At 47.6% G+C, this 18,764-nt stretch overlaps 2 protein-coding genes across 4 annotated transcripts in view; one reads left to right on the top strand and one right to left on the bottom strand.

The window, feature by feature from the left end:
• Window positions 1–7,066, bottom strand: part of LOC139566014 (FYVE, RhoGEF and PH domain-containing protein 6-like) — a 27,900-nt gene extending 20,834 nt beyond the window's left edge. The window contains exons 1-2 of the mRNA XM_071386820.1: window positions 6,769–7,066; window positions 280–2,593 (exon numbers count right to left, since the gene is read on the bottom strand). Coding sequence (XP_071242921.1) covers window positions 280–2,593; window positions 6,769–6,778 — 2,324 coding nt within the window. The 5' untranslated portion in view covers window positions 6,779–7,066. The remainder of the gene's footprint in view (window positions 1–279; window positions 2,594–6,768) is intronic.
• On the top strand, window positions 6,199–18,764 carry LOC139566015 (vezatin-like). Of its 3 annotated transcripts, none has more exons than XM_071386823.1 (12): window positions 6,199–6,581; window positions 8,994–9,131; window positions 11,925–12,014; window positions 12,138–12,322; window positions 12,471–12,755; window positions 13,216–13,374; window positions 13,638–13,785; window positions 14,037–14,386; window positions 15,010–15,203; window positions 15,650–15,750; window positions 15,869–16,076; window positions 16,174–18,764. In XM_071386823.1, the coding sequence occupies exons 3-12, from the start codon at window positions 11,997–11,999 to the stop codon at window positions 16,719–16,721; spliced, it is 2,196 nt and encodes a 731-aa protein (XP_071242924.1). In that variant the 5' UTR covers window positions 6,199–6,581; window positions 8,994–9,131; window positions 11,925–11,996; the 3' UTR covers window positions 16,722–18,764. The 3 variants fall into 3 exon arrangements, with proteins under 3 accessions (XP_071242924.1, XP_071242923.1, XP_071242922.1); XM_071386822.1 differs by lacking the exon at window positions 6,199–6,581 and adding an exon at window positions 7,581–7,761 and having other exon boundaries at window positions 13,228–13,374; XM_071386821.1 differs by lacking the exon at window positions 6,199–6,581 and adding an exon at window positions 7,581–7,761.

Genomic DNA, 18,764 nt, shown 5'->3' with positions numbered 1-18,764 from the left:
CATGATGTAATAATCAAGTTATTTACTGTAGGCAACTAATGATCAAAGGATTATGATCAGCTCTGTAACTCTGGATTCGTTGAAACCTAAGTCGCCCATGACACACGAGAGGCACTATGCAATCAGACAACAAAATGACACACACACTCCGTTGAAACCTAACCCAGACCCTTTGTGTGTGTAGACAGAGGAAGAAAGAATTCACACTCACACGCACAGTCGCACACACACACACCATACACACGCACGAACAAACACACTGTGACACACATGCTGTACCTCTCATAGTCAATGGAATGGGGTCGCTTATAGTCGCAGTGGCTCTCGTATGGATCCTGCACCTCATAGACGTCTGAGTCACTGTGTCTGTGTGTGCTTGGGTCCAGACTGTGTGTAAGTGGCCAGCCCAGCCGTGCGCTGAGGAAAGGCAGGTTCATGTACTCCGGTATCTCCTCATACAGAGGAACGTTCTCATACTCTACCGACCCCTCTCCATCCCTGCCAGACACCCCCGCACTGTCGTCGGACTGGTCCACCGTCCCGTCCCCCCCGCCCGGCTCCACGCTGGTACAATCCAGAGACTGGCCGCTTCTGGCCAGTAACCGTGGCAACATCCTGACAGACAACCGCAGCTCCAGAAGCTTCCGGAAGGAAAGGCTCCTCTTGGTGCCGTCGGCGCGGGCCAGCAGGTCAGCCGAGGAGAAGGACTGGGCCCTCTGTTTCCCCCCCAGAAGAGCTGCTTTCCCTTGGGGGGGCCCTCGGCTGCTGCTGCCGCTGCTGTGTCTGGAGGAGCTCTGCCTGCTGAAGAAGGGCCTTGGGAAGCGCCAGGCTGGTTTCTCCTGTGGGGTGGCAGGCAGCTCCCTCATGGGGGTGTTGGCGTGGTGCGGAGGAGGTGGAGGGGGGGTGATGGACGGGGGGGCACCCGCTGGCAGGCTGTGTCTCTGGGGCTTCCTGGGCGGGGCCCTGGGTGACCCCCCCTCTTCCGACGAGCTGGCCTTCATTGTCATACCGACGGGGGGCGGGCGGCAGCTGAGCTTGATCTGTTTGGGCAGGCTCCGGGTGATAGGGTAGCGCTCAAAGTCTCCGTACCCGTCCTCAACTTCCTCTTCCTTCTCCTCCTCTTCATCCCCTCCTCCTCTTCTCTCTGAGGTCAGTGTGTTAAGCTCAGGCTGAGAGAGCAAGTCCAGAGAGTGGGAGGTGTTTCGGTTGAGGGAGGGGGGACAGTGGATGGCTCTGTGGAGGCGGGGGGAGAGGGACTTCTGTCTAGGTGGAGGCACAGGGTGAGGCTCCTCTTCAACTTCAGGGTCCTGGGAGGGTGAGGGACTGTCATACACTCCCTGGGTGTGTTCTTCCTTCTCTGAGGTGAGACATCTCCCCCCAATCCCCTCAGTCTCCCCAACCTCTCCCCCCTGTGTGCGGTTCTTTGTCTCCCCCTCATGGGTGCTGGCCTCCAGGCCGTCCTGCCTTACCAGGGCTAGCTTACGGGGCTTGCGTGGCAGCGGCACGGGCAGGGGCTTACTGGGGGCGGCAGGGACTGTGAGGTCAGTGGGTAACCTGGGTATTCTGGAACACTGTGTACTACTGTCTGCGTGGGAGGGGGTGCTGTCAGGCTCACTGTCCATCTGGATGGGGGTGAGGGTGGGGGGTAAAATATGTGGGGGGCTGCGGGTGAGTGGAACAGTCTGAGAGGGGATGCGGGTGGGGGGGACTGTCTGTGGGGGGGTGCGAATGGGGGAGACTTCCAGTGGGAGGATGAGGGGAGTTGTGTCGCTCTCCTTGCAGAATATATTACAGCTGTCAGTGTATGTCTGTTCTGCATTAGAAGCATTAGTCTCAGTCTGTGTAAGTGTCTCTGCCACCTCAAGAACATTACATGACTGGTCCCCTGACCCAGTCTGATACTTCTGACCCTCCTGTCCTTTCTGGTTCCTCTGCCTCTCCTCTTTGTTCCCCTGCAGCTTCTCCTCATCCCTGCTCCTCTCTCCATCCCTCTGCCCCTCCTCTCTCTGGGGTTTGTCCTTGAGCCTGAGATGGAGGGTGTTGGTCACTCCTCCGCTCTTCTCACTGTCTCCGTTCTCTGTTTTACCCGGCCGATTGGCTACCAGCGTTACAGTGCTTTCCGTGGCATTCCCGTTTGGCCAGGAGCCGAGCGTATCGCTCCCGACCTCTGTAACGTTCCCATTCCCTAGTCGTTTGCATTGGGAGCAGTCCTGGAGTCCACAGGAGCATGTAGGAATGATGTAGTCCGAGTCGCGCAGGATGGGCTGCGACAGGATCCCGTTTCTGGAGTTGAGGAAGGAGAGGCTCTCGTCCCCAGCCCCCCGGCACTCCTGGGAAGGGGTTTGGGGTACTCTGGGTCTGGGGGGTGGGGGAGAAGCCGGGGCTGCTGGGGCGGAGGGTTTGGAGAGGCATGGTTTGGGCGCCACAGCAGGTTTGGCTCTCTTTAGCACGGCAGGGGAGGGTTGGGTAAGAAGGGGGGAGGATTGGGAAGGCTGGGAGAGGAGAAGATCAGGTTTGGGGGCGATGGGAGGAGGCGAGAGCTTCACCAAGGGAGCGAGTTTGGGTTTGGGAGCCACTGGCGGCTTCTTCACACCTGTAGAGAATTAGAGGAGGAGGAAGAGAGAGGAGTAGACATTAGACAGTGATGGGGAGGGGGGCTGCTGAAAACACACACGTCACAGGAGGCAAAGAAAGAATTGACCCTTTAACCTTTATGGCTGTTTAAAGGCACAAACTGGAGGCAAAAAGCAAAAAAGAATGCATTCCACTGCCCTGCTGTAATGCATGCACTGCCCTGGATATCCCTTGAACCCCCCCATCACCTCATCGACACATACCAACCAGCCAGCAGCAGCACACAGACAACTGGTGGGGGTAAGAGAGGGCAGGGCAAGGATCAGAGAATCAACCCCTAGAGGTCAATGGGATTTTTAGCTCACAAAGTAAGGTTGGGCGCAAGTGGGCAGAAAGTGAAGGAATGAAAGAACCAAATGATTTCTGTACTCATATATTCAATCATGAGCCTGACCAAAACAGTCAACTGTAATGGTTCACTGTGTTCTGTCTGTAGAGAAAAGCTGAACAATCAAAAAAAAAAAAACGAACTATAACCTAAGCGACATCACATCTCCCACAAATAAAACACTTTGATGGTAATGCAATTACTGTGTGAATGTATCTCTAAGCGGGCACCAAACATACCCATGGCAGGCTGAGCCTGCACTAAATGGATAACTGGATTATGAATACAGACCTCTGCATTGAATATGAGACACTCAAAGTTTTATTGACATATATTTGCCATTTTTATCTTAAAACATAATAGATAGATAATTAATTGAAGACATTTTGGCCTTACCCAGGCCTCCTTTAAGACGCCATAGTGTTTCATCTGTAGGTGCTACAAAGTAAAAGTTGGTGTCATATGAAGCTTTACAGCTTGCTCTGTGACATGACTAGTATTTTGATTTTAAGAACACATTTCTTACATACATTTATGAATATTGCAAAATATAAACATTAATATTGAAAATATAAAATGTTTGATTTGGCACATTTTTCAATATATTGTTGAACATAATATTCTCTGCTAGTTTTATACTTATGGCCCATTTTATACAGAGAAATTGGCATAGTAGGCAATGTAACCAATTACAGCCCTCCCTTTACTTGTATCATTGCACATCCAGCAAATCACAGAGGGTGACCATTTTGAATCCATTGTCACATTCACTCTGTTGGTAATACTTACAAATTGGATCATAGTTCTAAAAGTAGCAGAGGTCATATTCTGGAACTTTGATATGCAGGTAGAGCATATTCTGTTCAACAATAAATTGAAAAATTATCCAAATCAAAAAATACATATTTTCTAAATTCATGTTTCATTTTTCTATATTTATAAATGTACAGTACCAGTCAAAAGTTTGGACACACCTTCTCATTCAAAGGTTGTTCTTTATTTTAACCATTTTCTACAATGTAGAATAATAGTGAAGACATCAAAACTATGAAATAACACATATGGAATCATGTAGTAACCAAAAAAGTCTTAAACAAATCAAAATATATTTTATATTTGAGATTCTTCAAAGTAGCTACCCTTTGCCTTGATGACAGCTTTGCACACTCTTGGCATTCTCTCAACCAGCTTCATGAGGAATGTTATTCCAACAGTCTTGAAGGAGTTCCCACAGATGCTGAGCACTTGTTGGCTGCTTTTTCTTCACTCTGCGGTCCAACTCATCCCAAACCATCTCAATTGGGTTGAGGTCGGGTGATTGTAGCACTCCATCACTCTCCTTGGTCAAATAGCTTTTATACAGCCAGGATGTGTGTTTCGGGTCATTGTCCTGTTGAAAAACAAATGATAGTCCCACTAAGCGCAAACCAGATGGGATGGCATATCACTGCAGAATACTGTGGTAACCATGCTTGTTAAGTGTGCCTTGAATTCTAAGTGAATCACTGACAGTGTCACCAGCAAAGAACCCTAACACCATCACACCTCCTCCTCCATGCTTCACGGTGGGAACCACACATGCGGAGATCATCCGTTCACCTACTCTGCGTCTCACAAAACATGGCGGTTGGAACCAAAAATCTCAAATTTGGACCAAAGGACCAATTTCCACCGGTCTAATGTTAATTTGCACGTGTTTCTTGGCACAAGCAAGTCTCTTCTTCTTATCGGTGTCCTTTAGTAGTGGTTTCTTTGCAGCAATTCGACCATGAAGGCCTGATTCACTCTGTCAGCTCTGAACGGTTGATGTTGAGATGTGTCTGTTACTTGAACTCTGTGAAACATTTATTTGGTCTGCAATCTGAGGTGCAGTTAACTCTTATGAACTTATCCTCTGCAGCAGAGGTAACTCTGCATCCTCATTTCCTGTGGCGGTCCTCATGAGATCCAGTTTCATCATAGCGCTTGATAGTTTTGCGACTGCACTTGAAGAAACTTTCAAAGTTCTTGAAATTTTCCGGATTGACCTGTCTAACCAAAGTAATGACGGACTGTTTTTTCTCTTTGCTTATTTGAGCTGTTCTTGCCATAATATGGACTTGGTCTTCTACCAAATAGGGATATCTTCTGTATACCACCCCCCTACCTTGTCACAACACAACTGATTGGCTCAAATGCACTAAGAAGGATAGAAATTTCACAAATGAACTTTTAACAAGGCACACCTGTTAATTGAAATGCACTCCAGGTAACTACCTCATGAAGCTGGTTGAGAGAATGCCAAGAGTGTGCAAAGCTGTCATCAAGGCAAAGGGTAGCTACTTTGAAGAATCTCAAATATAAAATATATTTAGATTTGTTTAACACTTTTTTGGTTACTACATGATTCCATATGTGTTATTTCATAGTTTTGATGTCTTCACTATTATTCGCACAATGTAGAAAATAGTTAAAATAAAGAAAGACCCTGGAATGAGTAGGTATGTCCAGACTTTGGACTTGTACTGTATGTAAGAAATGTGTTATTGAAATCAAAAGACTACTAATATTACAGAGCAAGCTGTAAAGCTTCAAATGACACCAACTTTTGCTAAGTTGCACCTACAGTCTTAAAGGATAAGGGTGAAAAAATATTTTGGGTAAGGATCAAAAGTCACAAATATTCCAACTTCAATTCATTTTTTCTCAATTATGCTTTAAAATACAAATGTCAAATATATGTCAACAATTATATGGATTACATTTCGTGAATTGTGAGAGAACCGTTGTGTTGACTGGAGTTTTCTGGCTTGTGTTCTCAGCTTCAATGGCACCAACCCAAGTAGAATCCCGTGTCACCTTGCTGCATGCGTCCTCCTTGTCCTAGTCTGTTCACTCTGGTTCAAAATGTTTTCGAATCTTTTGCTGAGTATAACCTCAACGATTTCATGGCACTGACTGGTTTTGAAGTTGGCTGTGTGTGTGTGTGTGTGTGTGTGTTGTGAAAGATGTGCGTCCTATATACTATCCACAATGAGATGCCCAAAAGGATATGGCCTCGTTTTCTGCTCGACTGTGCTGGATCAGGACTACTGACTGGCCGGGCGAGTGCGATACCACGAGAAGCGAATTCACGGAGCGGATGTGGATGAAGCCTGAATGACCCTCTAGCTAACTTACTCATGGAAAAAATCTGTAAACTTCAGTGCCAAATCCCCTTTGCCTCAACGGATTGAAAATTAGTCGGTTTAGTGGTTGACAATCGCTGCTTTAGGTTACATAACCATGTTTGAAAGTAACACAAAAAAAATCCATTGCGCATCTGGATGCGTCAAAACAGGAGGACAAATGTTACACAAAGGAGCTGAATGTATCTGCCCTCTCATACACGCTCGTTCTCTCTTCACATTTGGCTGATGCATCAATTGTGTTGCATGTACTTTTGTTGGAGTATTCTAACCAGAATGACTGTTCTCCCTAAATCATGAGCGGGTGAAAACTGTTCATCTTTGCCACTACTACGCCTTCGGAGAGGTAACGTTATCATTATGAAAAACAGTCATTACAATGTAATAACCTCGGGAACCTAAATCAGGAGCGGGTGGAAACTGCTCATCTTTGCCACTACGCCTTCGGAGAGGTAACGTTATCATTATGAAAAACAGTAATTACAATGTAATAACCTGGAAAAAGCTGGGCTATGTTTCTGCAAAACTTAAACGTTTTTGCTTTTATGGATTTGCTTGGTAAAACGCTTAACTGCAAACGCACTCAAATAAACTGCTTTGTCGACAAAATGCAACTACTTAGCCATCCAGGAAACAAACCTGTGCTCATGACTCCCGACTTGCTCCTTTCCTTACTCCATGAGTAAACTTGCTTTCAATGGGATGGCACGGAATTTCGTGGATTTTCTTTTTCAGGCGCCATTGTCAGTCAGTCTCAAAGAACACCAGGTAAACAACATAAAAAAGAAACAAAATGTCGCTTATATCACCGACTGAAACGTGAATAAACTGTTTCCTCTAGTCCCCCTTTTTCCAGTTTTCTGGAGTTTCGTGTTTCGGCCACGGCGCTGTTTCCTTCCCTTGCTCCCGGCTGAGGACGTTGCATTGCCCGGCGTGACCACTGGAGGATCCTGTCTCTACTGCTCGAACACGGAGGTTCTCCGGGAAGCGTTGGGCGATTTGGATTGTGGGAAGTGTTGTTTTGCCGAGGAGTTTGTTTTGCGCGGCTAACAGGGACTAGCAAACTGCTAGTAACTGCTTCAAATTTTCTCTTCTTGACGTTTACAAACGACTACAATCCCAGAATGCGTAACGGTTGGATATCGATGGCGGAGAGCAATGACTGAGGAGTTTGATGAAGATGTGGTATTTGAGGTTTGTGTTTTTATTCAGGCGCATATGTTCCGTTAACGCGTAGTGTAGTGTGTCAAGCCCGAGTTTGTATAGGTTTTCTGATTCATTCTGCGTGATGAAATTGGCGTGGTTGACCAGACTGTCAGAGTAGCTGGCTCGCTAACGTTAGCTAGCTTATTAGAATGGCCATGAGCAACGTTTACCCATTGGCGTTTAGCTACCCCTGTTGTTATGCGTAGACATAAATCCGAGCTAAATTGTCCTGCTAAATTGTCCTGCCTGCTAAGTAGCTTTTCTTATCATGGGGCAGTGTGCTGTTTCATCATCATAGCTGGCGTGGAGAGTGTGTGTCTGATCCGTGCTTTATGCGATGTAGGAAGGGAATAACGTTAGCTATTCGAAACATCTGACAGCCTGATGTGTCAACATGTGCGCCGCCGATACCGTCCGATCATGCAAGTGAGTAACTTTAGCCCACCATGTCATGCTTGGATCGGGGTGTAATCATGATAACGTATTATAGGTGGATCTATCAAGGTATGCAAATGGCTTGCTCTCCAGATGTAGAAGTACGGAGATGTTTTGTTTTCTCTCTTCCTTCGGGTGAGGAGCGTCGGGCAGCTGGTTGGAAATTGGGTCAGGTGTCTCCTTGGTCAAATTGGAGTATAATGTAGGTTATTTTTTTCTTAATTGTGGGCAAATTGTTGTTATGCCAGTGCCAAGTGCCAGTACGTTGTCCTAGGGGCAAACAGAGGAGAGGTAGAGAATCAAAGGCCCACTTTGCTGCTGCACATCTCAATTGTAGGGAGATTGAGGTGGGAGTCTGACCTGTGATGCAGGACAGTGATTTGCTCATCCCTGCTGGCAACACACACACACACACTTCCAGTCCCACTTTAAGCTGAGCTTTAACACTTAATCATGTAGAACACTCTTTTATGCAAGGATTTTAGATGATTATGTTTGTGCTTAATTCCATCGCTGCATTGGAGTAATGGATTTAGGAGCAGATTAGGTGGAAGAAAAGGGTATTGAAAGAGGCAAGATGCTTAGGGCCAGGGGGAGGTTTAGGGATGGGTTGTGCACATACATGGGGTGTTCTCTACTAGGCTTTTAACATTAACATATCTTTGCTCAGCAGAAGTTTAGCCCTTAGCTAACTCGTTCCATGTTTCCCCAAACCCTAGTGAATCAATAAAAAACAAGAAGCTGCACACAGTAATACAATTAGTTCCCCATGGCGACCAAGACTTGAGCAGAGAGAATAGATGATTTCCTTTTCGAGCTTGTCATCTGAGTGGCTGTTGTGCCCGCAGCATCAAGGTCTCTGTGTTTATGTATAGAAGTCAAGTGTGAAAGAGCGTGACTGAAATCTGCATGGAATGGCAAGTTGAATGGGAGAGAAGATGGAGAATGAGCGTATGGTTCCAGACGGTAATTGGAACGTAATGCTACTGCAGATCAGGGATGCTTTTCCTTCCACTTGCAGTGCCGGCTGGGTTATGACACTTCTAAGAATAGCTTCCTGTATATTGGGAAATCTGTAACAGAGAATTGGGAAGAGCAGGAACAAAAAGCGGATATTTGTCTAAATCTCTCCTCCCCCATCCTCCTTCTGCCCTTTCACCCTCTTCCCCCTCTCTCTCTCTCTCTATCTCTCTACACACTCTCCCCTCTCTCTCTTTTTCCAGAACTCTCCGCTCTTCCACTACCTGCATGATCTAGGACACACAGACTTTGAGGCATGTCCCACAGTGTCTCAGGAGGACGAGTGTGGAGGAGGAGAGGGGACGACAACCTCCCTCCAGGACAGCTTGTCCAAACCCACAGTGAGTGGGCCTTCATTGAAAATAAGAATTTGTTCTTAACTGACTTGCCTAGTTAAATAAATATAAAATAAAATATGTATGCATCTGTGGTGTGAGTGGCTTGTGTGATATGTACTGTAATATACATATGCACAATCATAGCTCTTTGCTAATAATACTCTGCTGCTGTACAGTATGCATTCATGTTTCAGGGTTCTGGCCAGCGCGTGGTCACATGACTCTGAGTGCATTCCTTTTCCTGTTTCTGTATTTTTTCCCGTGAGGGACAGGAAATTATGTCACATTAGCCTCCACCAAGAACTTTCCGTCCGTCCGCGTCATGCTTCCTCTCCGAGAGCCTGTTATTCGGAGGAGCGTTTGGGAATTATTCTCATAGAGGACTCATCATGGATATAACCCGTTTAAACATGGATGTTGTTATTGGGCATTGCCATCATCCACAATTTTCAAGTAGTCAACTGGATGGGGATTCCTATGGGTTAATGGCAAAGATATGGTTATTCCTTGTCCAACTTCCTGTAGCCCAAATAGAGGTGTGTGTGTGTGTGTGTGTGCGCGCCTGTTAACATGGGTGATTGTCTGGTGTATATTTGATTTCCAGACAGTCAGAGGCCAACACTGGTTATCTGCTCCTGTTTAGCACACACTGGGCCTGTTTAGCACACATTGGTCCTGTTTAGCACACATTGGTCCTGTTTAGCACACATTGGTCCTGTTTAGCACACATTGGTCCTGTTTAGCACACACTGGGCCTGAAAATCATCCACATTTGTGAATGAAATAGGATTTCCAAAATGTTTGATGGCACATTGATGTTATTTTACAGAACTAAATGTCACACTAGACCAGAGCATTGTATGACACCAAATGAGGTTAGTAAGGAGAGAGAGGGAGACATATGGTAATCTGTCAGTGTGCCATCTGAATAAAGGTTCTTTGTGCCACAATTTCCTTCTGACTCTACCAATGGGAATATATATATTGCCTTTTTGCATGTGTCATGTCACATAAGTCACGACGAGACAGCTAACTGAAGAGAGAGAAGGCAGGACGAGGTCAGTTTAAGATTATTGGTAATAAAAAACTTCACTGCCAGCCTGCCTAGTCTCCTCCTTCAAATCCTGAAGTCATAAGAGAGTGAGATGGAGAGAAGATCAAGCGTTGAGGATTGTTTTATGGCAATATGGCTTCAAGATTTAGAACACATACATAATGTCACAGTCTCTCTTCCTCTTTCACTCCCTCTACCCTTTCTCTCTCTCTCTCTGAGTCTCTCTCACACTCACACGTCTTTGCAGAGTATTTTTTTCCATTCTCTCACATGGCAGACGGGGAGCACAAAGACTCGGGAATGTTCCTCTGGATGACGCCAGCGGAATACTAAAGAGCAGGAGCAAGACAGGACCAGGAAATGAACTGTACTTCCTAGTGATGTGTTGGTTGTTTGTGTCACTGTGTTTGCATTCCGCTGTCTGTGTGTGTGTTTTTCTGTGTGGCCCGTCTCTGTCTCCTGCCTTAATGTTTGGATGGGGGATATTAGATTGAGATGAATGAGTAGTAGAGAATGAAAACGCCTACATGGGCCTCCCCCTTCACGACTAACACACACTACCCTTTCTCTGGGGGGTGGTTTAGATGCCATGTTCTGTTCCTGCTGTGGTTGGTCAGTGTAGCGTGAACGCCCAGTCCTGCAGCTCAGACTCAGACCCATAATCAATAGCCCTGCAGCCTGCTGACCAATAACGCACTGCGTCCCAAACTCCCAATAACAGAAAGTCAGGGTAGAAAACACACCCGGGCCAGTCTGGATCAATAGTACGGGTGAAGTTGCCCGTAGACGCTGATCTTGGTTCAGTTTAGCATTTTCCACACTAATGGTTAAGGTTAGGATTGGGAGAGGGTGAGCTGATCCTAGACCTTTGCCGAGTGGAAACTTCTTCATGAACAACTGTAGCCGGGCTGGAACGCTGAATCCCTTCAGGCCTGGGTCAAAAATAGCACACTATATATAGGGAATAGGCTGCCATTTGGGACTCAGCCTGAAATATGCCTCCTTAGTGGTGATGTTGTCTGATACTGATAGTACCAATGACTGTATGGGATAGTACTGCTACTTTCCCAAGGGATAGAAAATACTGGGAGGAAAATAAGCTATTCTCATTAGATTGTGTCACTCGCTGTAGTTATTTTAATTCACTCACTCTTCACACTATTATGGCTAAATGAAAGGGGATCAGGATTTCTAATATAGACATTTTGGAGAATTATTTGGTTAATAGCATATCAAATTGTACAATTTAGTTGGAATGCTTATAATTACTCTGTTCGTTTGCTAGTGATTAGAATATAATTCTGTTTACTTTGTTTGTTTACAGTGAATCTCCTATTGGAGCCTGGCAGACTATCAACTAGGGGGGAATGGAGGGTGTTTGTGTGTGTAGGAGTGTGTTGGGGGGGGGGAGTCCACACACACACACACACACACACACACAATCAATCACCCATTGTTGGTGTCTTAAAGAGCCTGTTTCCTGGGATATGCCCTGGAATGAAGAAATGTTTCTTAGGAATGTGGCCTCTGTGTGTGTCTGTTATGAGCATTATTTGTGGTTGATGGCCAGAGTTCATTCCCCAGTTTGCTTTCACAGATGTAGTAGGCTGTGTCGTCTGCTGTTCGTATGAAGGATGTGTGACTTATTCATTTGCAGAATTATGCCCGGTTGATTACTCTGTTCCCCTTATTAGCTCCAGTCTCTTCCCCGCCTGACCCATCCTCCTCTGTGTTATTGGCAGGGAGGACGTCTATGGAGATTGGCTGATGCCTTGTGGAGGCGTAGCCCGTTCCACCAGGCTGCCTCTGCCCATATGCTGGAGCAGCAGCTGGTAAGGGTCACCATGGGACTAACCATAGAACTTTAAGTGACTTCATCTCAAAGACACATGTTCTTATATTCTTTCTCTCTGTGTCCTCTCCCTCCCTCCATCCCTCTCTCGCCCTCCCTATAGGACTGTGTGTTTGGCCAGTACGCTGTGCAGTGTATCCTGGACCAGGATGTGTTGCTCCAGGAGGATGTGGAGCTGATCGAGCTGTTAGACCCCAGCCTGCTCACCCTGGGCGCCTCGCCCTCTGGCGCACCCAGAAGAGACAACTCCCTGCCCTGCCCACGCCTCCTCGCCTCACCCTCGCAGTGGTACGCCCCAAACACAGATCCTAACATAGTCACACACATATTAATATCTACATGTACACACAGCAGACGATACATTCCAACATTCCATCTCTTTCTGTCTTGGTTTTCTCTTTCTTTCTCTCTCTTTCTCTCTTCTCTTCTCTCTCAGGGACGTAGCAGTGCTGGTGGGCCTGGCTGCAGTGTTACTAGGCCTGTCCTCTCTCTCTGCCGGGGCCTGGTCTCTGGCTGTGATCCCGTGGTGTGCTGCAGTCATGGGCTGGGTGGGGTTGCGAGGGGCGGGGCTGTGGAGACAGGGGAGGATGCAGAGGGCAGCACACGCCCAGGCCTCCGAGCTGCAGACCATGGCGCTGAACAGTAAGGCTCTGACCAGCCTGGCCCGCAAGTCCCTGAGACTACTACAGGAGACAGAGGTCATCTCTCGAGGGTTCACCCTGTAAGTGGGCCATTTGATCTACTATCTATCTACTTCATCCATAGTGGGAGTGTGCATCCTCACCTTCCTACTCATATTGTAAGTGTGCATGCTAACCCTGCTGTGAGTCACATACTCTGTTCTTAATGTTACTGTCCACTTTCACCCACTAGCACTTTCATCTACCCAACTATAAGGTTAGCACTTAGGCTAGTATCTATTATTATCTTAGTTTATCATTACCTGAAGGGCCCACTTTTTACCTTTCCTTGCCTGTCCCACAGCCCGTTCCTGTTATCGTCTTTGTTTGTTTTGTGATAGCTTTTGTCATAACCGTGTCATATGTTGTTAGCGTGTTAGCCTGTCCTGTTGTGTCTCAGTCATACACATGTTATTAGCATGTTGTTAGCATGTCGTGTTGCGTGTGCTTCCCTGCCTTTCTGGGACGTCTGCACAGTTGTATCACATTTCACTTGTCAAGTCTGCTCGACAGGGTGAGTGCGGCCAGCTCCTTTAGTAGGGCGGGACTGGGGGTGGGGCCACGGGGGCAGCAGCTGATTGGCCTGCGGAAGGCGGTGTACCGGGCGCTCCGCTCGGCCTTCAGAGCCTCCCGCCGAGCCACCTGCCACATGCTCAAAGCATATCCTTCACACACACACAGAGAGAGAGAGAGAGATAGATAGAGAGAGAGAATATTTTCAAATAGAGAGGGGATATTGCCAGACTCAACTTATGCAGGAATTAAACAATGCAAGCACTAAAGATTGATTTCTACCAGTAACCATTTGGTGTTACACTTGAGTGAATGTGTGTTAGAGGATATATTCTGTTTGACCAATTGGCGCGTCATTTAGTATATGAGTGTCAATCTGTGAGCTGATGGGCTCCTTAACTCGTACCCACGTACCCCCTGAACTCTGAGATCGACAATGTGACCAACTACGTGTCTGCGGTGCCTCTGAAGGAGCTGGGGATGGGCCTGGGGACAGAGCACCTGACTGACGAGGAGGCACAGGAGCTCACCGATGACTACAGCCTCCCTGCCCTCAAGGTAAGACCCACCTACCTGAACCACGAGAGGGAGGGAGAGAGACAGAAAGAAGGTGAGATGAGATTGGGTTAGATTTGGGATGGAGAACTTGCTTTTATATAGATAGTGGAAGAAAGAGTAGAAGAGAAACATGATGAGAAAGATAGAAGGAAGAGATCATTTAGATGCAGGTCAATAGGTGAAATGAGGGGCATTGTCAGAGTGAGGATGTTAGCTTCTCTGTTTGTCCCTGTGGGCTTTCCGTCCTCCAGGTGCTGTTCCAGTTGTGGGTGGGGCAGAGCTCAGAATGTTTCCGCCGATTGGCCCTGCTGCTGTCACCACGACGACTGGAGGAGCCCAGGGAAGGCTGGGTCAAAGGTAGAACCCCTCCTCCGCCCATACACCGCTCTGTTGCCACGGTGACACAGCCTTTCCACGGTGCCCTGGCCGGTTGCCTAGGCGACCTGCAGCGTAGCTACGAGTTCCACCGGTACTTTGAGACGCAGCACCGGACGCAGGGCTCGGACAGGGTGGGGCGCGCTCAACAGAAATGCAGAGAGCTCAACACACTGCACACGTCTGTACGCAGCCTGCAGCTGCATCTCAGGGCCCTGCTCACCGAGTGAGTCAAATCTAACCCCTTACTCAACCCTCGCCCTCCTAACCCTAACACTTCTTACTCCATACCCTCCTCACCCCTCAGTCTACAGGCGTCAGTATTCTTCAGTTTGGCTGGTGCATAGCCGAACTCGGCTAGGTGAAATGAACGAGAGTGCTTGCATACCCCCCTAAAGGACCGTCTCTTGAAAAACGTGAAAAAAGCGGCAATAGTATTGTTTGTCCATTTTGAGATGCCGTAGCCAGTATACACTTCCTCAAATAGTCTAAATTAATGTAAGATAACTCAAGAAATCTGTCATTAATTTTGTCGTTTTTGCAGAGGAGATCTTAGTCACACAATTTTACATCTAACTAAGATGTTTGGTGCAGTATTTCTCAATGAAAAAATGTCCATGAATGAATTCGGCTTGCCTTGAGAAAAAATGTTGTGTGCTGAAGTCCAAAACTAACTAAAGCATCAGAAAATGTGGTCATAATATATGCACAAACATTTTCGGCTGGGAAGCATGCGGACGCCTTTAGCCCCCTTTCCTTACCCCACTCGCCACATCCTCCTCTCCCATCCTCTCCTCACCCCTCCTCCCCAAACCCTCCCCTCATCTCACCTCCCCTTCCCCCCACTAGGATGATTATCCTGGAGGATGACCTGGAGAAGCTGATGGTGACTAAGGAGGCGGTGGAGGTGACTGTGGAGGGCTACCAGGACCTCCAGGAGCGTCTCGGCCACCTGCAGCCCCACATGCAGGCCAGCGCCAGATGCTGGGAGGACACCGTGGGCCAAGTGGAGCGCATGCTGAGGAGAGCTAACACCTGCCCAGGTGAAGAACACACACATTACCTTTATTAGGCTTCGGTAGTTAGCTGACCGGCTGCGTAGCTGACCGGTTGAGAGGTGACGGGCTCTGATATTGGGTCTGAATACTGGACCCCCCCCCAGGTTTCCATGGTTATAGTGGAAGGGTTATTTTTAGTCAGTACTCCCCCTGCCCAGCCCAGAGACTATTCACAGTCAGTGATGAAGTGGCTCCTTCAAATATAGGATAAGAGCCAGACCTCGCAGGGAAGGGAGGGAGGGAACAATGGCCTAGTTTCACCACAGACTGTTTCAGCACGTTTTAGAGGTCTACTCTTTGTGAGCAGGGAGCAGGTTGACTGACTCGAGATCTGATACACAGTTTAAACAAACCGATAATTGCGTAGAGTGGTGTGTCTCCATTTGAGTGTGTGTGTGTGTAATACGTTCTATCCATCCTTTCTCTTTCAGGAACTCCTGATGGTCCAAAGCAGTGTCTCCCTCCTGTGCCATGCACCCCTGCCCCAACCTACACCCTCATCCTGGACAGGGACCCCGTGCCTGAGGAGCAGGTACTGAACCTCACCACTCACTGTGGATCTACACACACAAATAAACAAACAAAAAACTAGGTGCCTGTAGTGTATGTCTTTATGTGTAATGGGTCTTTCCTGCCCTCTGATTGGCCAGGAGCTGGAAGCGTACGTGTCGGACTCTGAGGATGAGAACGGGTGTGCGGGGTCGGTGGTTGACATGCTGTCTCCCGAGGAACAAGCGCGCCACCGGCGGGAGAGGGAGGAGTCTCGGCGCGTCCTATCGGAGCTCAAAGCCGTGCTGGGCCAGCGGGCGTCCGAGGGCGAGAGGAGGAAGTGGAAACAGCTGCTCTTCAACGACCAAGGTCTCGCTCCGCCTACCCACAATGCACCTCTCTGCCTCTGCTGCTCCTTTAGTTCTCTGTCTCTCTCATTTAATGATGTGTTTATTTTGTCTCCTAGCGGCGGTGATGCCTATAGTTTCCGCGGAAACTTCTATAGAATCTCAGACGCCCTCCGACCCATTGGACACTCTGACCCTTGTGGGCGTGGCCAAACCAGGTGTTGTTGAGGGAAACAACCTATCGGAAAGGCTGAACGACGAGGAGGAAGACTGGGTCAGGGACGAGCGCCCCCTCACAGAGGCAGAGGAAAAAGCACTTAAAGAGTTCTGCTGTGGTGAGGCGGAGGAAAAGGGGGAGGAGGGTGAAGGTTCAGTCCCGGGCGGGGCGCAGCTCTACCAATATGACGGGCTGCCTGACCAGGGGGCAGGACTAAACGGGCCCGACCTTCTATTGCAGCCCCGGATCCCCGCCATCACGGTGATGGAGAGGCTGACGGAACTACACGGCTCGGCGGCGCTCAGCTTTAATTCCGCCCTCGCCGCCCAGGTGGCGGCACGTTCGCACACTTTCGCCAACATGGAGGAGCAGACGTTTGGAGACAGCGGAGAAGAGGATGAGGGAGAGACGCGTTCTCAGTCTGATGGACAGACATGTGAGAAGAACTAGAGTCTAAACCCTCCTGCTTTACGGAGCTTTGAACAGAACAGTTATGCACAGACAGCCAGGGTTCCTTTATTTATGTCTGAACCCACTCCTGGGTTATTTACTGCGGCTGTCCGTTTCCTTGGATCCATGGCTCTCTGTCATGTCTTCATCTGTGTGTGTGTGTGTATGTGTGTGTGCGTGCATGATTGGGTGAGAGAGCATTATGTGTATGTGACGTCTTAGTGAGTTTTAAGAAGAGCACTACACCACTTTCTGTTACACTCCTCCACCCATGTGTCCATACTTTACCCACAATCCCCCTGTGGCCGCTCTCCTGTCCTACTCAGGTACCAGAACCACAAGACAAACTCTGACCTCACCGTCACAAGGTCTTCAGTTTAACCCTAAGGATCCCCTGTAGCTATTGGAGGCAGAGAGACTTGGTTATAGCATCAATTCCATTTTCTCTAACTATTGACCAGTACCTTTCCGTGGTATGTCAACATTGCCTAACAGTTTAGCATATTGATGTCTGAGTAAAAAAGCCTAATTAGCTAAATTATTATTATACATTTGACCAAATCACTCTCTATATGACTCCTGTATTGACAGGCAGAGTCTGATGTGTGGTTGCTCTGTTGAACGTGTGCACAGCAGCCCAGGGCAGAATGCTCAGGTACTGAATCACTGACCGAGGGCTGAATGTAAGATGTTACTATACACTCACACACAGATGTTACTGCACACACACACACACACACACACACACACACAGAGATGTTACTGCACACACACACACACACACACACACACACACACACACACACACAGATGTTACTGCACACACACACACACACACAGATGTTTCTGCACACACACACACACACACACACCACACTGTAAAAGGGGAAGGAGAGGTACATTTCAAAGACAGCAGAGCAAAGCTATTTTATTACCACTGTTTTATTTCTGGTCTGCCTCTCTGAGTCTGCACTTCTACACACTCCCCGCCTCACTAGGAATGGCCCTATAACTGCAAAGATGTGTTGGCTAAAACACCTGTCACTCAACCCACAGCAACCAATGAGCAGACGGAGACGTCAGAGAGAAGGGTGGACATAGTTGACCTTGTAAAATGGACTAGCCTACCAGATTTGGAAATATTTTTACAAGGCAGTGGATTGCTGTGAAATGAAATTCATCCCCATCCACTAATGAACCAAACACATTCACAGTTTATTTTCCCAATGGTCTCGTCAGTGCTCATCTGATGCAGGATACAGGATCAATGATGCCCCAATGAAGAGGCCATGAGGGGATGACAACTGGGTGATTATTGAGGTAAAGTGTTGTACTACCTCATGCCACCCCTACTGCACCTACTATGAAATATGTTCTGCGGGTATCTGTAACTCCCCATCTACTACATGTATCTCTGATCTGAATGGTCTGCTGTGTCAGAACATTTTGGTTCTGTCTTGTGTACATCTGTAAATGTTTCCAAGGAGATTGTACCACTGTATCTGGGGCGGCAGGTAGCCTAGTGGTTAGAGCGTTGGGCCAGTAACCGAAAGGTTGCTGGATCGAATCCCTGAGCTGACGAGGTAAAAAATCTGTTCTGCCCCTGAAGAAGTTAACCCACTGTTCCCCGGTAAGCAGTCATTGTGAATAAGAATTTGTTAACTGACTTGCCTAGTTAAAGGTTACATTTAAGAAAAAAAAAATACAAATAAATTCTCCATCCCTAGTCTCAGCATCTGTGTTTCCATAATGCTCACTAGAATGTGATCCAACTATTGATTTGGGGATTGAGTTTGGGACAGTTATTACGGAGTGTCCTGGAATGCTACTATCATTGATTACAATTCATTAGAGTGATGATCGAAGGACAGCATGTGCTTATTGATGATTACGCTTGTGTTTGTCCGAGGGTGTCTGCCCCCCCACCCATCCCCTCACCGTGTCTGCCTTGTCTTGCCTTCCAGCCATCCCCCATATGTCCCCTTCCTGAAGTGAGTTCTTTCCCTCCTACATTTCATTTGTAAAATAAAATGCTATTCTGGA

The sequence above is a fragment of the Salvelinus alpinus genome, chromosome 37 (genome assembly GCF_045679555.1).
Source record: "Salvelinus alpinus chromosome 37, SLU_Salpinus.1, whole genome shotgun sequence".
NCBI classification, from domain to species: domain Eukaryota; kingdom Metazoa; phylum Chordata; class Actinopteri; order Salmoniformes; family Salmonidae; genus Salvelinus; species Salvelinus alpinus.
This window is presented reverse-complemented; position numbering and strand designations above follow the sequence as displayed.

Excerpts from the sequence above, each read along its gene's own strand:
- LOC139566015 (XM_071386821.1), top strand. The coding sequence starts at position 7,720 with ATGTGTCAACATGTGCGCCGCCGATACCGTCCGATCATGCAA. Across the intron at positions 12,756-13,215 it reads ATCTCTCGAGGGTTCACCCT|TCTGCTCGACAGGGTGAGTG; the intron begins GTAAGTGGGCCA and ends TCACTTGTCAAG. Across the intron at positions 15,751-15,868 it reads ACCCCGTGCCTGAGGAGCAG|GAGCTGGAAGCGTACGTGTC; the intron begins GTACTGAACCTC and ends CTGATTGGCCAG.